The sequence below is a fragment of the Scleropages formosus genome, chromosome 10 (assembly GCF_900964775.1).
Source record: "Scleropages formosus chromosome 10, fSclFor1.1, whole genome shotgun sequence".
In the NCBI taxonomy this organism is placed as follows: domain Eukaryota; kingdom Metazoa; phylum Chordata; class Actinopteri; order Osteoglossiformes; family Osteoglossidae; genus Scleropages; species Scleropages formosus.
In genome coordinates, this window is record NC_041815.1 from 913,973 (window position 1) to 931,223 (window position 17,251).

The 17,251-nt window shown below is 46.1% G+C and overlaps 2 protein-coding genes across 3 annotated transcripts in view; both read right to left on the reverse strand.

The window, feature by feature from the left end:
• LOC108922154 (fibroblast growth factor 12) overlaps positions 1-987 on the reverse strand; it is a 59,817-nt gene extending 58,830 nt beyond the window's left edge. The window contains exons 1-2 of one of the 2 annotated variants that reach the window (XM_029255907.1): positions 912-987; positions 556-646 (exon numbers count right to left, since the gene is read on the reverse strand). In XM_029255907.1, coding sequence (XP_029111740.1) covers positions 556-574 — 19 coding nt within the window. In that variant the 5' untranslated portion in view covers positions 575-646; positions 912-987. The other variant, XM_018732103.2, reaches the window with a different exon arrangement.
• A 2,234-nt stretch (positions 988-3,221) lies between these two features.
• Positions 3,222-8,934, reverse strand: LOC108922150 (protein MB21D2). Its single transcript, XM_018732091.2, has 2 exons — positions 8,458-8,934; positions 3,222-7,415 (listed from the first exon to the last, which is right to left on the reverse strand). The coding sequence occupies exons 1-2, from the start codon at positions 8,714-8,716 to the stop codon at positions 6,154-6,156; spliced, it is 1,521 nt and encodes a 506-aa protein (XP_018587607.1). The 5' UTR covers positions 8,717-8,934; the 3' UTR covers positions 3,222-6,153.
• Between the last annotated feature and the right edge of the window lie 8,317 nt (positions 8,935-17,251).

Genomic DNA, 17,251 nt, shown 5'->3' on the forward strand with positions numbered 1-17,251 from the left:
TTGTCATTTCAGTGTGTTCTTGAAGGGCTGGGCTGGACGTACACATATGTGCAGTGACACATACCCACCACACACACACACACACACACACACACACACACATATATGGGTGTGTATGGAGACATGCACTGGTTTTTCGGAATACAGTGGGTTCAGTTGAGCCACAGGCAAGGCCAGCGAGTCAGTATGTGTGCGTGTGAGTGTGTGTGTGTGTGTGTGTGTGTGCGTGCGTATCCTCAGGGCTCTGCCCGCTGTCCTTCACTGTAACACACCGCCACGGTGGAGCAGCGCACAGCCCAGTCCTGTGTGTGCGGGTTCCGAGTACCGCAGTGTGCCGCGCGCGCACACACGCACACTCTGTCACACAGACACGTACACACACATACATACTTGCATACATACACACGTAAGTACGTACGTACGTACATACATGAACACGCACGCACGCGCCATGCACTGCCCCGCCGCCGGTCCTGCGCGCGCACGCACGCACGCACGCACGCGCCGCCGCAGCCCCTCTTCTCCACAGCACATAGACACACCGAAGTTCCTTACCGACGGCTTTGCTCTCCATGTCCCGCCCGCTCACGACGCTCTGCTTCCAGTGACTGTGGACGCGCCTCTGTTCCGCACTCCGCTGACGTGCCTGCGTGCAGTCAATAAGGACTCGTGAGAAGAGCTGTCACTGCGCTGCACTTCTCACTCTCCCTCGCTCTCTCTCTCTCTCTCTCTCTTTCTCGCTCTGTCTGGCTTTCCTTATTTTTTTATTCGTTTTTTTCGCTATATGTTTGCGGGCTCGCGAGGACGAAAGCTGGCACTGCTACGTGCTTCGCTTTTATGATGATGACGATGACGACAATGATGATGATGCTGCTGCATGTGTCGCGTCGCGTCGCAGCCTCGCGCGTTACCTGTATCCGCGCGCCGCGCCCGGGAGCTGTCCTAGCGCTGCGGGGCTGCGGCTCCGCTCCTATCGACCGAGCGGGTGACGTCACAGCCGGGAGAGCGGCTTTAAGGTGACGTGTGTAGAAGTGTGAGTGCGGCGCGCTGCAACGCACCGCTTTGAAAGAATTTGGGATGGTGTGTTTCGGGAGTGCGTGTCTCCGGAGCTCCGCGTGGAAAAGATTTACTGGGCGGGTTGCAGAACTTGTTACTCGTCCACACTTCTAGTGGTTAGCCTTTCACACACACATTTTCAGAACCGCTTGTCCCATACGGGGTCACGGGGAACCGGAGCCTACCCAGTAACACAGGGCATAAGGCCAGAGGGGGAAGGGACACACCCAGGACAGGACACCAGTCCATCACAAGGTACCCCAAGCGGGACTCGAACCGCAGACCCACTGAAGAGCAGGATCCAGTCCAACCCACTGCGCTACTGCGCCACCGCGCCCCCCGGTTAGCGTTTCAGTTCGTCTTATGAAGCACGCATCTCAGCCATGTGACACAAGGCACCCAACTCCCCAGCGCATACCGATAATAAAAGAAAGCAAAATAATAAACTTAGAAGGCAGTTTGCTGTGGTACTGTTCTGAACAGTGTTCAGAAGCAAGTGAGGAAAAGAAAACCAAAAAACTCCCATGGGAGAAAAGTAAACCCCTGAGCATCCAAGTGGTAGCCCAACCCTCATCCTGGGAGATACAGTATGGCACAGTGGGCCTGCATGGGTCACTTTCTCTGTAGGCATTTTTCTACCAGTCTTATACCAAACACAAGCAGGAAACTGCATCACACATCTAAGGGATTCTGCTGTTTTACATTTATTTACTCACTTGAGACTTTTCTCTAAAGCAACTTACAGTCATTTACCCATTTGCACACCTGGGTGATTTTCACTGGTGTAGTTCAGGGGGAGTACCTTGCTCAAGGGTACTACAGCTTGAGGGGGGAATTGAATCTCCAACCTTTGGAGTTCAGAGGCAGCAACACTAACCACTACACTACCAGCTGTCCTATAAAATGGCTTTTAGGGCAGGAGGTACATTCATTTAGCTGATGCTTTTTTTCCAAAGCAACTTACAATGTAGCTCTAGTTATGTTCCCATTTATGCAGGTGGAACAATTCACAGTAAATATGTTACTCAGGGGTACTACAGTCAGAGGAGGGAATCAAACCTGCAACCTTTGGAGCCTAAAGGCAGCAGCTCTCATCACTATGCTACAAGCTATCCCTAATACTTTCTACTAATGTAAGCTCCTAGCAATATTGAAATCTGCGGCTTTCACAGAATTTTTCTTAGACAACAAATATGTATTTGTGGAATGCATTTAAAATGTTTGAATTTGCAGTAAATGTCAGAAAACAAGTTTGTCTATTCCGTTTAAAGCTTTTTCAACAGATGTGTTTGGGAGTCATGAGTAGCCAGTGAGAAGATCCGTTTGCATGACAGTTCTTTGGAAGTTTGCAAGGCTAAGATAACAGTTGCTTTTCAGTGTGCTTTTATTACTGCTGCACCACACTCAATAACAACCTCGCTGGTTCATCACGGACTGTCCGCGTTAATTAATCAATTATTAATTAACAATAAATTATTAAATGAAGGTAAAGGTGGGAGCCACAGGATTAAATGTAGGCTGTCATGGTTGTCATGGTTACTCATGGAAGCAAGAGCCCACAACTACCCTCACTGATGTTAAAATTATTACACATGCACTAAAGAGCAAAGCACTTTTTTGAAAAATTACATGTGTATAAGGTTTTGTTAGAAGATTGAATATAAACTTGAATTTTTACAAATTGTCCATACATGCTGCTCAGAGTCTAGGCCAGGAATGATTCATACAAGCAAGTACAAGCTAAATTGGTTACTACATGTCAAATTTAATTAAAGAACAAATGGTTGCCAGTTAACATGTGCAAATGAAGGTGTGTACTGTGGGGTGTGAGTTTAAATGAAAGTGTGCTCTTGTGTCTGAGTTTGGGGAGCGTTGGCTGAGTAACGAAGGGAAGCGTGTGTATTTGCTCTTGATCATTAATCCGTGCTGTTAATAGGGACGTGTGTGCATGTGATTCTTTTAAGGCCTGCTGAGAGTCATTGCAGGTGTGTGTGTATGTATGGCATAAATAGAGGGCACAGTGACATTCAGGGAAAAATATTCCCATGAATAACATCACTGGTATAGGTGGAGCTAAAGAGAGAGGGCCAGCAGGAAGTGCAAGATAGCTGGAAACAAAAATAACCATACAAGATATATCAGAACAACCGTCAGATCCTGCTGAACAACAGTATTTTATTTAAATTTAAACATAAATACACCCAATATGGTTTCATACACACACATAGACTATACTGCAGTCATTAAAAGCTATATTATAGCATACACTGTATTTACTGAACTATAAGCCAATGTTTGTGGAACAGAAATTCTTTAGTATCCTGTGCAACATTTAATCAACCTCATTCAATCAGTTATTACAACACTTAACTGTTGCAGTCTGTAAAAGCACACGAGTCCTAGCACTTAAACCATGGTTCACATGAAAGTTGCGATAGACTGCGGACATATCCAAACCTCATTTATTCGTTTAATACTATGATTAAGGGTAGTGAGAAATACATAAAATGTGAAAAGCATGGAGTGCACATTCTTCATCCATCAGTGACATACAGTTGTGGCTCTCAATCAGCAGAGCATGGCTGAGAGGACCAAGGCGTGAAGCGGTTCAAGTTGTGTTGTTCGGGGTGCTTGAGCGAACAATGCACCATACAACATGTACAGAGTCATTATAGGGCTTTTAGCCATGGCAAGAAAAAGCACTTTCACTAATTAGATCCTCTAGCTGATAGACACCTAATACGTTGTTCTGGATTGAGTCTAAATACGGCATGATTTCCCTTGAAATGTTAACTTTCATAAGCAAAAACAAGTAGACAAGAGTTTGAAACTCTTTGCTGTTGACTTTTGAAGCTACTTTCTTTCGTCTAAGAAAGTAGCAACAAATCCCATAATGAATAGATTACCGGTAATATGTACGGAACCGATAACTCCAACAGCGATGTTACAAGTCAATTAGAGGCGTTTCACCTTTTACAAGAGACGCATTCGTTCTAAACCTGCTGACACTGTTTTACTTCAACTTTGGAATCAACTCATTTGTTCCAACATCTGATAGGAAGTCAGGTGTAAAAGTCTAAAAAAAAACACCTGCTTTACTCATCCCTGTAATTTGTCGTGGACATTTACAGTGCCGGTCAAAAGTTTGAGCACGCCTGCTGTAGTCTTTTCTCACAACACATTTGGAGAACAGGACTCAGCAGCAGAAAAACCAGCCAACATGTCTTGGCAGCTCTTCTGCAGCAGTTCCCATAGATGCAGGGCAGTTGGCGCTTGCTGTGCCTCTTCTGCCCAGCTCATCCCACACAGCTATTGCCCAGGTGTCCCAGGTGGAGTGAAGCATTCGACTGTAAAACCAATCAAAATACTGGAAGCTTCATTAAAGGACCAGAAGACGTAGCCCTTGACAAGACCCACTCACTGATGCAGAGTTTAGTAACTTTGCATCAAGTAACAGTACACAAACGTGAAAGGCTCAAATGGTGCATAAGGAAGGGCCATCTTGCATGGGTGGGGCAGAGCATCATTGTGTGGAGTGTGCACGAGAAAAACGGCACAAATGTGTGTGTGAGCTGCTGGCCTCCTGAGTGTGTGTGCACCTCAGCGACGAAGTGCTCATTTCCTGAATCCTACCGTATCGTACGACGGAAGAGAATATACCGTGGGCAGACTAAGGTGGAGAGTGGCGAACGAGAACAGGTGAGGCAGAGCCCTGGCCACCACACGTTCTTCACAGGACACATTCTTTAATGTTCGGGATTTGTCCCGACTACAACAGAATGACAACACACACAGTCACATTCAAGAAACTGATATACAATTTCTATCTATAAAATACTACAAAGGATGATCAGTATGTGTTGTTTCAATGCAATTACTATGTGCTGCATTACTAAATCATTTGTGAATGGTCAGTTCTGCTGTAAGGCATGTTTTAATTTTGAAAACTTTCCTAAGACACAATGAATAAAGGAACAACTGACATAATGCAGACTTTTGTAGGAGCGATTTGAGAGCAGCACAATTCCATTTTAAAAACAAACATTGCATGGGACTGGGGCTCAGTCCAAGGTGTTCTGTTCAGTTTCCAGCACCCAGTGTTTCCGGGATAGGCTCCGGATCGCTGCGACCCTGACAAGGACATGCAGTTTATAAAAGTGTGCAAGTTAGTGAGTGTATTGCAGTTAAAACATCAGCTGAAGTGATAAAGTGTGTGAAAAAGCATTTGGATGGTCAAAGCGCTGGTAGGGAGTATAGAAGAAAGTCTATAACACTTGAGCAGAAGTCATATCATAAAGCTCTTTGCAAGAAACAAAAGAATCATCACACACGGCATATTCTTTATTTTTTGAATTTTTACATTGGCTTATGTTTTTATCTAATTTAATTTTGCAGGAGTGTTGAGTTTCTTCTAGGTGATGATTTCAGTATTTAAAGCGCTCTGTACCCACCCTGCCATTTTTGTTCTACAAATCCATGCAGCAGGAACACAACTGCGGCGTTGTGACAAAACTCAAGAGTGTGTATTCGATAACGATGCTACACTCAATGTGCTCCCTCACTGCACTCACTCACATGCACAGAGGCCAGCGCTGTTTAGCAGTGGATACACTCCTCCAGTTTCACAATGCAACTCTTCTAGGCAACTTACTATGGCTCTTCCACACAAAGACAAAACTAAAGAAACCAGGAACAATATGTACCAGCCGCCAAAATGCTGAATTCTGAGCGTGGGGCGGAATTCTGTAGGCATCGTCTTTCTAAGATCACTGTACCATAGCACTCACACACGCTAATGTAATGCGTGTTCACAGGCAGGGACTCCAATACACGGCAGCACAACCAGAAATGTCCTTTCTCCTGATAACAGAAAGCAGTTACTAGCACCTTGTGTGCTAGTGTTTTCTGTTCTCAACAGTCTTCTGCAGCACATCGCTGTCACCATGGTTACGCATAGCAGTGCTGTACAGCCAGCTGTGGCTTGGCTGGGGCTTTCCTTGGATGGGAACAAAAGAGCAACACCACTGGGTTTCACAATTGTTTACAACGAACCGAATAACGGACGTACACACACACGCACACACATATAGGTGACGCTCAGAAGAACTTATCATCTATGCGGAAATGTGGTCGCGTGACATCATCAGGGTTGATAAAAACAGAGATGGACTTCCCGGGGTTCTCCGTCACAAGCTGCTGCAGCTTCTTCGCCAACCTGTCATCAGGCTGCTGGTCCGTGAGATCGGACTGAGGAGATGGGAGATTCGACACGCTTGTCTGACGCTGCAGGTCAAGGGTCAGCTGGTTGGCAGCCTTCACGTGCTCGATGGCAGTCCGCAGATGCTCGGCAGGGTCCGAGCGCACGGACGACAGCTTTCGCGCGTGCAGCATGGCCATATCCTCCGAAAGATGCTCCAGCATGTTGCACTGAGGGATGAAATAGTTAGGGCACGTTTTATTAATCAAGCAGTACAGAAGGTCGTCGATGAGGCCTAGCAGGAAGTGGGCAGAGAAGTCTTCTTGGGACAAGTAACTGGCTGGAAGCCGGTCACATGACCAGAGCATCATGCTGCGCAGATGGTAGGGACTAATGGCTTTGGGGCGCGACAGCAGCTTGATGATGATAGCTTTGCAGGCCTGGTACGCTTGCATGAGGCTGCTGGAGAGGCACTTCTTCAGCTGCACCTCACTGCGAGCAAACGACAGCCGCCACTCGTTCTCCTTTTGTCCCCTGAAGGAACAGGCTGGCACAAGGTAGAAGCCGCTGATCACCTCCTCCTCGGTAATCTTGCCATCCCAGAAGTGGTTCTCCATGAGCCAGCTCTGCGCCACAGCTGGCCACCCTCTGAAGGACACCACAGGCACAATGTCGTACAGCATGCGGCTGCTGCCCACTCCAAGAATAACAGAGATGATGGTGTCATTTTTCTCCAGCTTATCTACCCGGGGCATACCACGTTGGGGTCTCTTCTGGATGTCTCCAAGAACCATGCTGATGGACTCATAGAACCAGTCTGCTACGAGGGTGGGAGAGAAAAAGTAGTTGGTGGTGCCACTGATGTGTTCCACGGAGGTGCAGCAGTCCTTCCACCTGTTAATGGTGCCTTCGTCGAAGAGCCTCAGGCTGAGCCAGGAGTGGCCAAGCACCGACTGGCGCATGTCCAGGGTTACCGGCTGGTTCCGGTCATGCAGTTTCAGAGTGGGAACGAGCAGGGTGAAGTCCATGTCGTAATCTGTCCCTCGGGCGTAGACGTTGAGCTCGTCAATGTCCATGTCCACCACTCCTTCACGTACGCCACCGGACAGCAAGAGATACTCATTGGCAACAGGCAGCTTCTGGTCCAGTTTCTGCACCATGCCTGGAGGCGAGAAAAGAGAAAGTGAAAATCAGGCTGACGAAAGAGCATAAGTGGACAGCATATTAATAGGTCGACTGGACAAAAGCGTGTCTGTGGCAAGGGGGGAAAGGGAAGAAACTTTTCCTACCCATAAAACTGAGTTTGAGAACCAGTGAGAGAATTTAGCACACCCATGGACTTTCTCCCACAGCAGCAAGCATGGGAGACAAGAACCAGTCCAGAAACTCCTTCCACATGACAAACACTGCCTTTCATCTGCAAGCGGAGACCGCATCTCAAACAGTAGCGATTCAAGGAGAAAGGTTTGTGTCCCTTGAATGTTTTGACTGCCCTCACCCATGCATACAAATAGTTCGCTCATGTTTCATATCGAAAATTATGATGTCATAAAATAAGCTGCCAGATCATGTTCAAAGTCAAGCACACCTACGCCGTCATACACACGGTTTCATGGCGAGGTGGCATTCTGGTGTCGTACTCTGTATTTTCTAGGTAATTCCAAAGTGATAAGGGGATTACAGGTAGTGCAGTGGTAAAACTAAGAGCTGCTGCCTTTGGACCCAGAGGTCGCAGGTTCAGATCCCAGCAGCTGTAGTACCTCCCTTGAGCAAGGTACTTACCTTAGCGCCAGTAAAATGGGAAAATCACTCAAAGTATCTTAATGCTGCAAGTCGCTAGAGAGAAGAGTCAGATAAAGATAATGTACCTTTCCAAAAACAGTGTTTTCAGTCTCCACACACTATTTTTTAGAGAACAAATTCGCCTCAGGAGTTACAGAAAGTAAGTACACTTCGGATTGACTGACGGAGCGCGAGGACCTTTGACCGTAGCAGTAAAACTGTGAGACAGAACCGTTCCCGTGTGTCACAGTAACGTTTCCTACGGTTGTGTGACCCTCCGTTACAAAAACGGCATTTTACACACAGACTCAACATATTTGCCAATACATAACTACAAGGACGTAGAGCCACGCGCGCCGTGTTGTATCGCGGCGCGGCGCCGCACACCGTAACGCGTATGCAGGGCGGCGCGAGCGCCTCACCGAGCACCGAGAAGATGAAGTCCTTGGCCGTGTGGATCTCGAGCGCGCGCTGGTCGTCGTACTCCCTCTGATGGTGTCTGCTGAACTCGGCGATGAGTCTGTTCAGCTCCTCCATCCTCGCCCCCGACCTGAAGTCGAGCTCGGGGTAGCTCGGCGTCACCCGGTTGTTGTTGTTGTTGGAGGTGCGCGCCGTGGACGTGGGACTGCTGCCCACGCTGCTCACAGATGCCGCGCGGTTCGCCAGCACTGGGGCCGCCATCTTCTCGAGAAGGAGCGCAGCACGTCCTCTAGCCGTGGAGCGGCGTCTTCCCCGCGCTGGCGCTCTGTGCTCCCGAAGGGCGAGGCACCATGAGACGGCGGAGCCGCTCCTGCTGCTGTTTCCGCGGAAAGGCGGAGCGGAGCGCAGCGCAGCCGCCCTTCGCGAGGGGAACAAAGTTCGCTGCGGCTCAAGCTGCGCGTTCGCGTTGCTGATGCTGCGCGGATGGTGGCCGACGTCACGCGCCTCCGCCCCGCTTCCCGTCAAGTCAGAGATTGTATGAAAAGAGCCAAAAAAAAAAAAAAATACAGGGGGGCGGGGAGAAAAACACCTGTTGTAGTGTTGCAGGTCGAGCCGAAAATTTATGGCAACGATTATATGGCACGTAATGTTAATACAAGACACACACGATGGATATGTGCCTCATCTGGAATAAAAAGGGGATCTTTAATCCGTTTCGTACTGAAGGAACGGCCATGATTATTGCATGATGTAGGCATCGAATGGCCCTTCATGATGTACAAACAAAGGAGTGGAAAACAATGCACAGTAGTGTTGTATGTGTGGTCCAGCGGTTCTATCGGAACACAGCTTCACTGCTCGAGTTCAGTCGTGTCTGGTTATCCACGGGAAGGAGGTGAAGCTCATGTAGTTGTGGGAAGGACGAGCTCATCCTCCTTGTCCTGAGGCATGTGTGGAAAGTGCACGTTTTCTCTCACACAAGCACCATTACAGAAGAAAACAGTTGAGTGAAAGCATTCTGACTGGCTTAACAACTGTGTCCGCTTGCCATAGGCCTTACGAGTGCAAAGTGTGGGACCTTCCACCTCTCCTGTCTCAGGGCAACACATCGTGTCGCCGCCATCGAAGCGAATTTCACCGGAACCCGGAAAACGTGGTCGATAAAGTGTGAAGTGGATCAAACCGATGTTCTCTCACACCTCCCAGGCATTGTGATTTTGTGGAAGCTTCTCTGAAAACTCCTATAAATGTTTTAAACTATGTTCTCTAGACCACACACACATGGCCTGAGACCACTTGTCCTGAGTGGCATTGCGCCGAACCAGAGCCTAACCTGGCAACATAGGGCACAAGGCTGGAAGGAAAGGGGACACACTCAGGACAGGACGCCGGTCCATCGCAAGGCATCCCAAGCAGGACCCAAACCCAGGCAAGCCCGCTGCACCACCGCATCCCCCCTTCTCTAGACCAGTGAGACTTTTTTTGGCCACAGCTAAATACTCTTTAGCACTGTCCATCACCAAAATAACTTCTTCCTCCCTGTTAAGTGCGGTGGTTAAAGTATTGGTCTTGAGGTCGTTTTTCTGCCAAATTGCTAGCTAGTGTGTGGTTAAGGATGTTGCCTTGAATATGAAGGTTTTCTATCCATCCACCCATCATCAACCATCACTTGTCCCAAGCGGAGTCACAACGAGCCAGGGCCTTGCCCAGCAGCACAGGGCGCAGGGCCAAGGGGGGGAGGGGACACACCCAGGACAGGATGCCAGTCCGACACAGGGCACCCTCCTGTTGCTCCTGATTCCTCCCACGCACTGAAGACATGCAGTTGAGGTGAATTAAACACTAAATTGCTCGTAATATGAGTGTTTGTTTTGGGGGGGGGGGGGGGGAGTTGGCCTACACTGCCATGGATTGGCTTCCCAACCAGGATGTACTTCCCTTGCCTTTAACCCAGTAATTCCAACTCATCCTGAAGGATCCCCAAGCAGTCCCAAGACAGCCTCTCACATGAGCCTCCCTGGGCTCCATACCCTGTTACTGAGTGTGAATTTTGCCATAGAGGAACCAAACTTTTGCTGCTTACTCTTGCAGTGCTGTCCTTTTCACCTTTTCATCACAGCTCAGAGCTCAAAACCATGGGTAAGTGTGGGAGATGTAGATTAAGCTATGAATTGCAAGCTTTCACTCAGACCCCACTTAATGAGCACGGTTCTGTACACTGTTTGCAGTACTGCAGTTGCTGACCCCAAGCTGAGGTTGATCATACAGTCCCTCTGCAGTCTCTCATGAAACAGACCCAAAGGTATTAGAGCTCAACTACACTGCCTGGCCAAAAAAAAAAGTCACACACACTAATATTTTGTTGGACAACCTTTTGCTTTGATTACGGCACACATTCGCTGTGCCATCGTTTTGATAAGCTTATGCAATGTCACAACATTTATTTCCATCCAGAGTTGCATTAATTCCTCACCAAGATCTTGTATTGATGATGGGAGAGTCGGACCACTGCGTAGTCTTCTCCAGCACATCCCAAAGATTCTCAATGGGGTTAAGGTCTGGACTCTGTCGTGGCCAATCCATGTGTGAAAATGATGTCTCATGCTCCCTGAATCACTCTTTCACAATTTGAGCCTGATGAATCCTGGCATTATCATCTTGGAATAGGCCCATGCCATCAGGGAAGAAAAAATCCATTGATGGAAAAACCTGGTCATTCAGTATATTCAGGTAGTCAGCTGACCTCATTTTTTGGGCACATAATGTTGCTGAACCTAGACCTGACCAACTGAAGCAACCCCAGATCATAACATTGCCCCCACAGTCTTGTAGCGTAGGTACTAAGCATGATGGGTGCATCACTTCATCCGCCTCTCTTCTTACCCTGATGCACCTATCACTCTGGAACAGGGTAAATCTGGACTCATCAAACAACATGACCTTTTTCCATTGTTCCAGAGTCCAATCTTTATGCTCCCTAGCAAACTGAAGCCCTTTTTTCCTCCGATTAGCATCACTGATAAGTGGTTCTCTTAAGGCTACACAGCTGTTTAGTCCCAATCCCTTGAGTTCTCTTCACATTGTGCATGTGGAAGTGCTCTTAATTTCACTATTAAACATAGCTGTGAGTTCTACTGTTGTTTTTTACAATTTGATTTCACAAAACGTTTAGTGATCTCCGATCACGATCATTCAAGATTTTTCCAACCATATATCTTCCTCGAAGATAGTTCGCCACTATCCTTCCAGGTTTTAGTAATGCGTTGGACAGTTCTTAACCCAATTTTAGTAGTTTCACCAGTCTCCTTAGTTGTTTTCTTTGCTTGATGCAGGCCAATAATTTCACCCTTCTGAAACAGAGTACATCTTTTCCACAACCACAGGATATGTCTTCCGGCATAGTTGTTTCAGAAATGAGAAGCTACTCACTGCATCAGTTAGGGTTAAATAACTTGTTGCTAGCTGAAACATATTAATCACTGCAGTAATTATCCAGTGGAAGGCTCTTACCTATTTGCTTAGTTAAATCCAGGTGGTGACCTTTTTTTGGCCGGGCAGTGTATTTGGGGCAGGTGCTCCTTTTATAATTCTGTTAATGAAATTAATGAAATAAGTTAAAAATGTGCACTCAGGTGCCCTTTATGTAATATTAGATTTTGGTTAAAGATCTAAAATATTCAATGAAAAAAATAGCAATAATAGAGGAAATCACAGCAATCACATGTTCTTTTTGCAGAAATATTCAAAACCTGGGAATTGTGATGACATTCCAAAACCGCATTCTTCATTTCTGCATATATTTAATAGTTGATTTTGAGGCATGTCTTTGGATTCTTGTTTGCTTAAATATCAAGTCTTTTTTCAGCTTTAATTTAATAACTGATTCTGGGAAATTAGGTATTTCTAATTTTTTAGTATTAGTTAATATTTACAGGCCGTCCCCGGGTTATGAACATTCGACTCAACGTACAATCCGTTGTTACAAACCACCCCCCATAAGGCCTATTATATTACAAGTCTGAGTTCCATACAATGATTTGTAATAACACACAGGTACTACGTTGCAACACACATCGAAACATTGTGTGTCTGCAGCAGTTTGTCGTCTCGTGGGCACGTGAGCCCAAGGTAGGACGAAGACTTCCTTCTTTTCAGTCGAACCACGTTCCTGTTAATAGTGTGTGTGTTACTGAATTTGGGTTAATTTTTTTGTTTTTAAACGGAAACGTGATGCAAGTGATGGTGATGCATCAAAGAAAAGGAAAACAAACACGATTGAAACTAAAGTGGAAATAATAGTGATCATTCTTATTATTGTTGCTATTATAATTATAATTATTATTTTTATTGTATTAATATATCAAAGATGGTTTGGTGTATCTGGAGGTGTTTCTTTAATGCTTTTTTAATGCATAGAAAAGTATCACGATATACTATATACTAAGAAAAACATTTGACTAACTGAAATTAGACATAAACCGCACGTAATCGTTCCGACTTATGTACAAATTCGACTTAAAGACAGACTTAGGAACGGAACTTGTTCGTAATCCGGGAACTGCCCGTAATTGAATTTATCCTTACACACACATAATTTCTTGTGCTGCTGGCTGAAACTGCCCTGAAGCATATGAAAGCTACCTTCGTGATTAACAGTTTGCAAGGAGCTCTTTTTGTCACATTCGTTCCCTGCTTTTACCTGTTTTTTTATCACTGTGGCAACAAAACGAGATTCATTTTTGGTTCATCAGCTGTGAAAACTTTCTTCCAACAGTTTCTGGTTTTGTCTGGTTCAGATGTTGATCTTTGAAGGAAAGATTTCCTTTTGACAGCTCTTTTGTGCAGATTAATTTTGTGTAAGTAACTCTTTACTGTGGTCTTGTGGACCATACAGCACTCCTTGAAAGTATATGAACCTTATAGGCATGATCATTGTTTTTGTATACAATATTAAACTTATGAAATCTAAATCTTAGATTTAAAGTTATGATTATGATTTACACCCCTGATTCTATTTACCTACTCAGTTTAACCAATGCAACTTGGGGTTCACTTATTTTTGCACCTGTCCTACTTCCGTATTTCTACTGCACACATGATTTCCTTTAAAGCAACACATGAAATTGATCATCACACACCTATTATGTCATATGAGGAAAACTGCTTCTCATTAGGGGGGTGCGGTGGCGCAGTGGGTTGGACCGGGTCCTGCTCTCCGGTGGGTCTGGGGTTCGAGTCCCGCTTGGGGTGCCTTGTGACGGACTGGCGTCCCGTCCTGGGTGTGTCCCCTTCCCCCTCCGGCCTTACGCCCTGTGTTGCCGGGTAGGCTCCGGTTCCCCGTGACCCCGTATGGGACAAGCGGTTCTGAAAATGTGTGTGTGTGCTTCTCATTAAATATCCATTTTGTGGTAAAATGGACACAAGGGCTTCACATACTATGAAGCACCACTGTAGCTGTACTCTTGGTTAATTCGAGCAGTTCTGATGGAAATTTTCCAGGATCTTAGGGAACCCGCTGAAGTCAAACACTGTTTCTACCAGTGGAAATTTTGTCATTTTTAACCTTTTGAAAAAAGATCCTAGCCTTCCACTGCTTTGTAAGAGTCAATTGTCTTTATTTTAATTTTTTCTTGAAATTGTGTGCTACACTCATTATATTATTTTTCAGTGTTATATTTAGGAAATAGTAATTATCCACTAAAATGTGCAAAAATATGCCATGTTTACTGTTGTGCCCTGCTCAGTTTTCTCTTCTCATTTCTTTTTACTTTCAAGTGCCTATACTCTCGCATACATCTGTATTTGAGCAAATATTAAGTTTCTGTTGTAAGAAATGTTTTGTTTAGGGAACAATGGAAAAACAAATAAAATTTTATTTGTATGTCATTATTTCTGTAAGGGGGGGGGGTACAGTGGTGCTGTGGCACAGGGGGTTTGGCTGGGGCCCGCTCTGTGGTGGGTCTGGGGTTCAAGTCCTGCCTGGGATGCCCTGTGGCAGGCTGGCGACCCATCCGGGGTGTGTCCCCTCCCTCTCCAGCCCCACGCCATGTGCTGCCAGGCTAGGCTCTGGCTCGGGACAAACGGCTTTGGACAGTGTGTATTTCTGTAAGACGTATGAATTTACATAAATGTATTGTAGTGATGATTTAAATTGTTAATTTATATCTGTTTGTAGTTTTATTGTGTGAAGTACAGTTGTCAGATCTTGCACAGTGGCAGAATCAGCAGGAAACTTTCTTGCAATTGTCAACAGGTGGCAGTGACTGCTTTACGTACCAAAGGAAACTTTTCACGTGCAGAATAGGTTGCTTCCCTAGAACACATCCCACACACAACCTCAAAAAGGAAAATACTCTGTAAGACTTCCATCTGGACGGGGGTATGGTGGTGCAGTGGTGCAGTGGGTTTGACCAGGCCCTGCTCTCTGGTGGATCTGAGGTTCGAGTCCTGCTCAGAGTGCCTTGCGATGGACTGGCATCCTGTTCTGGGTGTGTCCCCTCCCCCTCCAGCCCTACGCCCTATGCTACCAGGTTAGGCTCCGGCTCCCTGCGACCCCGCATGGGACAAGCAGTTTCAGATGATGTGTGTGTGTGTGACTTCCATCTGTCTATTTTCAATTACCGCTTGGTCAGGGTAGAGTCACTGGATGTGGGGGATCCTGGAAATGACACTGTATTGGAGTCCCACACATTTTTAAATTGACATCAAGATATTATCTATTTATGAATAGAACAGATGTCCCTTCATTTATGTACACTTAAGAGTCTGTAAAAACCTTAGCTATAGCATGTATACATTACAGATGAGAGTCTGGGACACACATATGGTATATGTACACACAATAAAACCTCATTTAGAATGACTGAAAACGAAAATGCATTGTCTCAATAAATGTCCACTTCATGCTGACTGTTGATTGGTTTATTCCATAAACATCTGCAGCTTTCATAATCTTATTGATCACCATCACTCACATCAGATACAAGCAATAAACAATGTGGCAGCAAGCTGAATGAAGGCGGTCCCAAACTCTTACACTGTTTCTGTTTCGTCTGAGTGTGTTGTACTGCAAACTAACCGCTGGATGGAAACAAAATGTGACTTACATTACATTTACATTTACATTTATTGATTTAGTAGACGCTTTTGTCCAAAGCAACGTACATCTCAGCGAAAGTATAATTTATGCATTACATTGAGAGAAGGAGACATAGCTGCAGACATGAAAGTCTCAAGCAAACCTAGTTCCTTACCTACCACTTCCTACATCGAGGTTCATCGTTCAAGTACACTCCACAACACACTGCACTTTTGGAAAGTATAATGAACAGAAGAAAATGAATAAATAAGATGGAAAATGCCTTTATCTTGCGTTATGTGACTTCCGTCATGAAACTGGCACCTGCCAAGGACCTCAGCTGGTGACAGAGATCTGCCAGTTCTGCTCTACATGTTCATGATAAATTTGAGATCATTTTGGATGGAGGTGCTGTGTTTACCTAGCAGACAGTGATGTTTGTTTTATGAAACTATTTTCCTGTCCTTCCTTTGATAAATGGAGGGTGAATACTGCTGGACTGTCAGGAAAAATCCATCCATCCATCCATCTTCCTCCGCTTTTATCCGGGGCCGGGTCGCGGGGGCAGCAGTCCGAGCAGAGTACTCCAGACCTCCCTCTCCCCGCACACCTCCTCCAGTTCCTCTGGGGGAACCCCAAGGCGTTCCCAGGCCAGCCGGGAGACATAGTCTCTCCAACGTGTCCTGGGTCTGCCCCGAGGCCTCCTCCCAGTGGGACAAGCCCGGAGCACCTCCCCAGGGAGGCGTCCAGGAGGCATCCGGAACAGATGCCCGAGCCACCTCAACTGGCTCCTCTCGATGCGGAGGAGCAGCGGCTCTACTCCGAGCTCCTCCCGGGTGACTGAGCTCCTCACCCTAAACCTTCTTAAATACTGAATTCAGCAGGGGAAGTACTTTCTAATTCAGGAGCAAATCTGATTAGAAGTATGACAGATGCAGTAGAAGGGGGTACTCTCAGAGATTTGTGTATCTCCAGGGGACAGGGAGAAAGGGGTTAAAACACTACAATGATTTATTTGGTGTTCCACATAAGGCCTTGGATCGACCCTGGGTGCAGTGCAGAACCCAGCTGAGCTCCTCCAGAGCTTCTGCAGATAATAAACTATCAACAGTAAGGCTGAAAGCTTCAGGAAAAATCCAGATTGTACCCTTATGATTGGACATTCTAACAGCTTATATCTGAATGTTATAACAGGAAGCCTGTTTTCCTCTAAGTCGATTCATTAACCCTTGGAGCACCACTGCATGTTTAAGACAACAATGGTTATTGAATTATCAGTTGGTTATTACAAGGTGTATGCACTGCATCACATTTTTTAGACTCGCTGTTTGCAGTCACTAACGAGAAGAAGGCTTTGTCACCCTGTACGGTCTCTACTCGATCTCAGAAGCCATATTGCTGAAAGATCAATTGTGAAGTCATCCTTTATGTTTACCTGTTTCCAATGGCCAAAGTCCAGCGAGAGTCACAGTGAATGAGCGAATATGTACGAAACGCTCAGACGGACTCACCGGTCCCACAACCACTGCGGTTTTCAGTTCCAGTTTCACTGCCCTCCTAGTGCGCCCGTTCCGCTGCCGTTTCAGACGGATCTCCTGCGTGTCCACAAAGCGGATTTGCCGGAGGAGTGCATTCACACTCACACTAAAAACCACAGTAATTCTGGGAGATACCTGGATTCTCACTCTCTGGATTCACTACTGTCTTCATATGGGAGC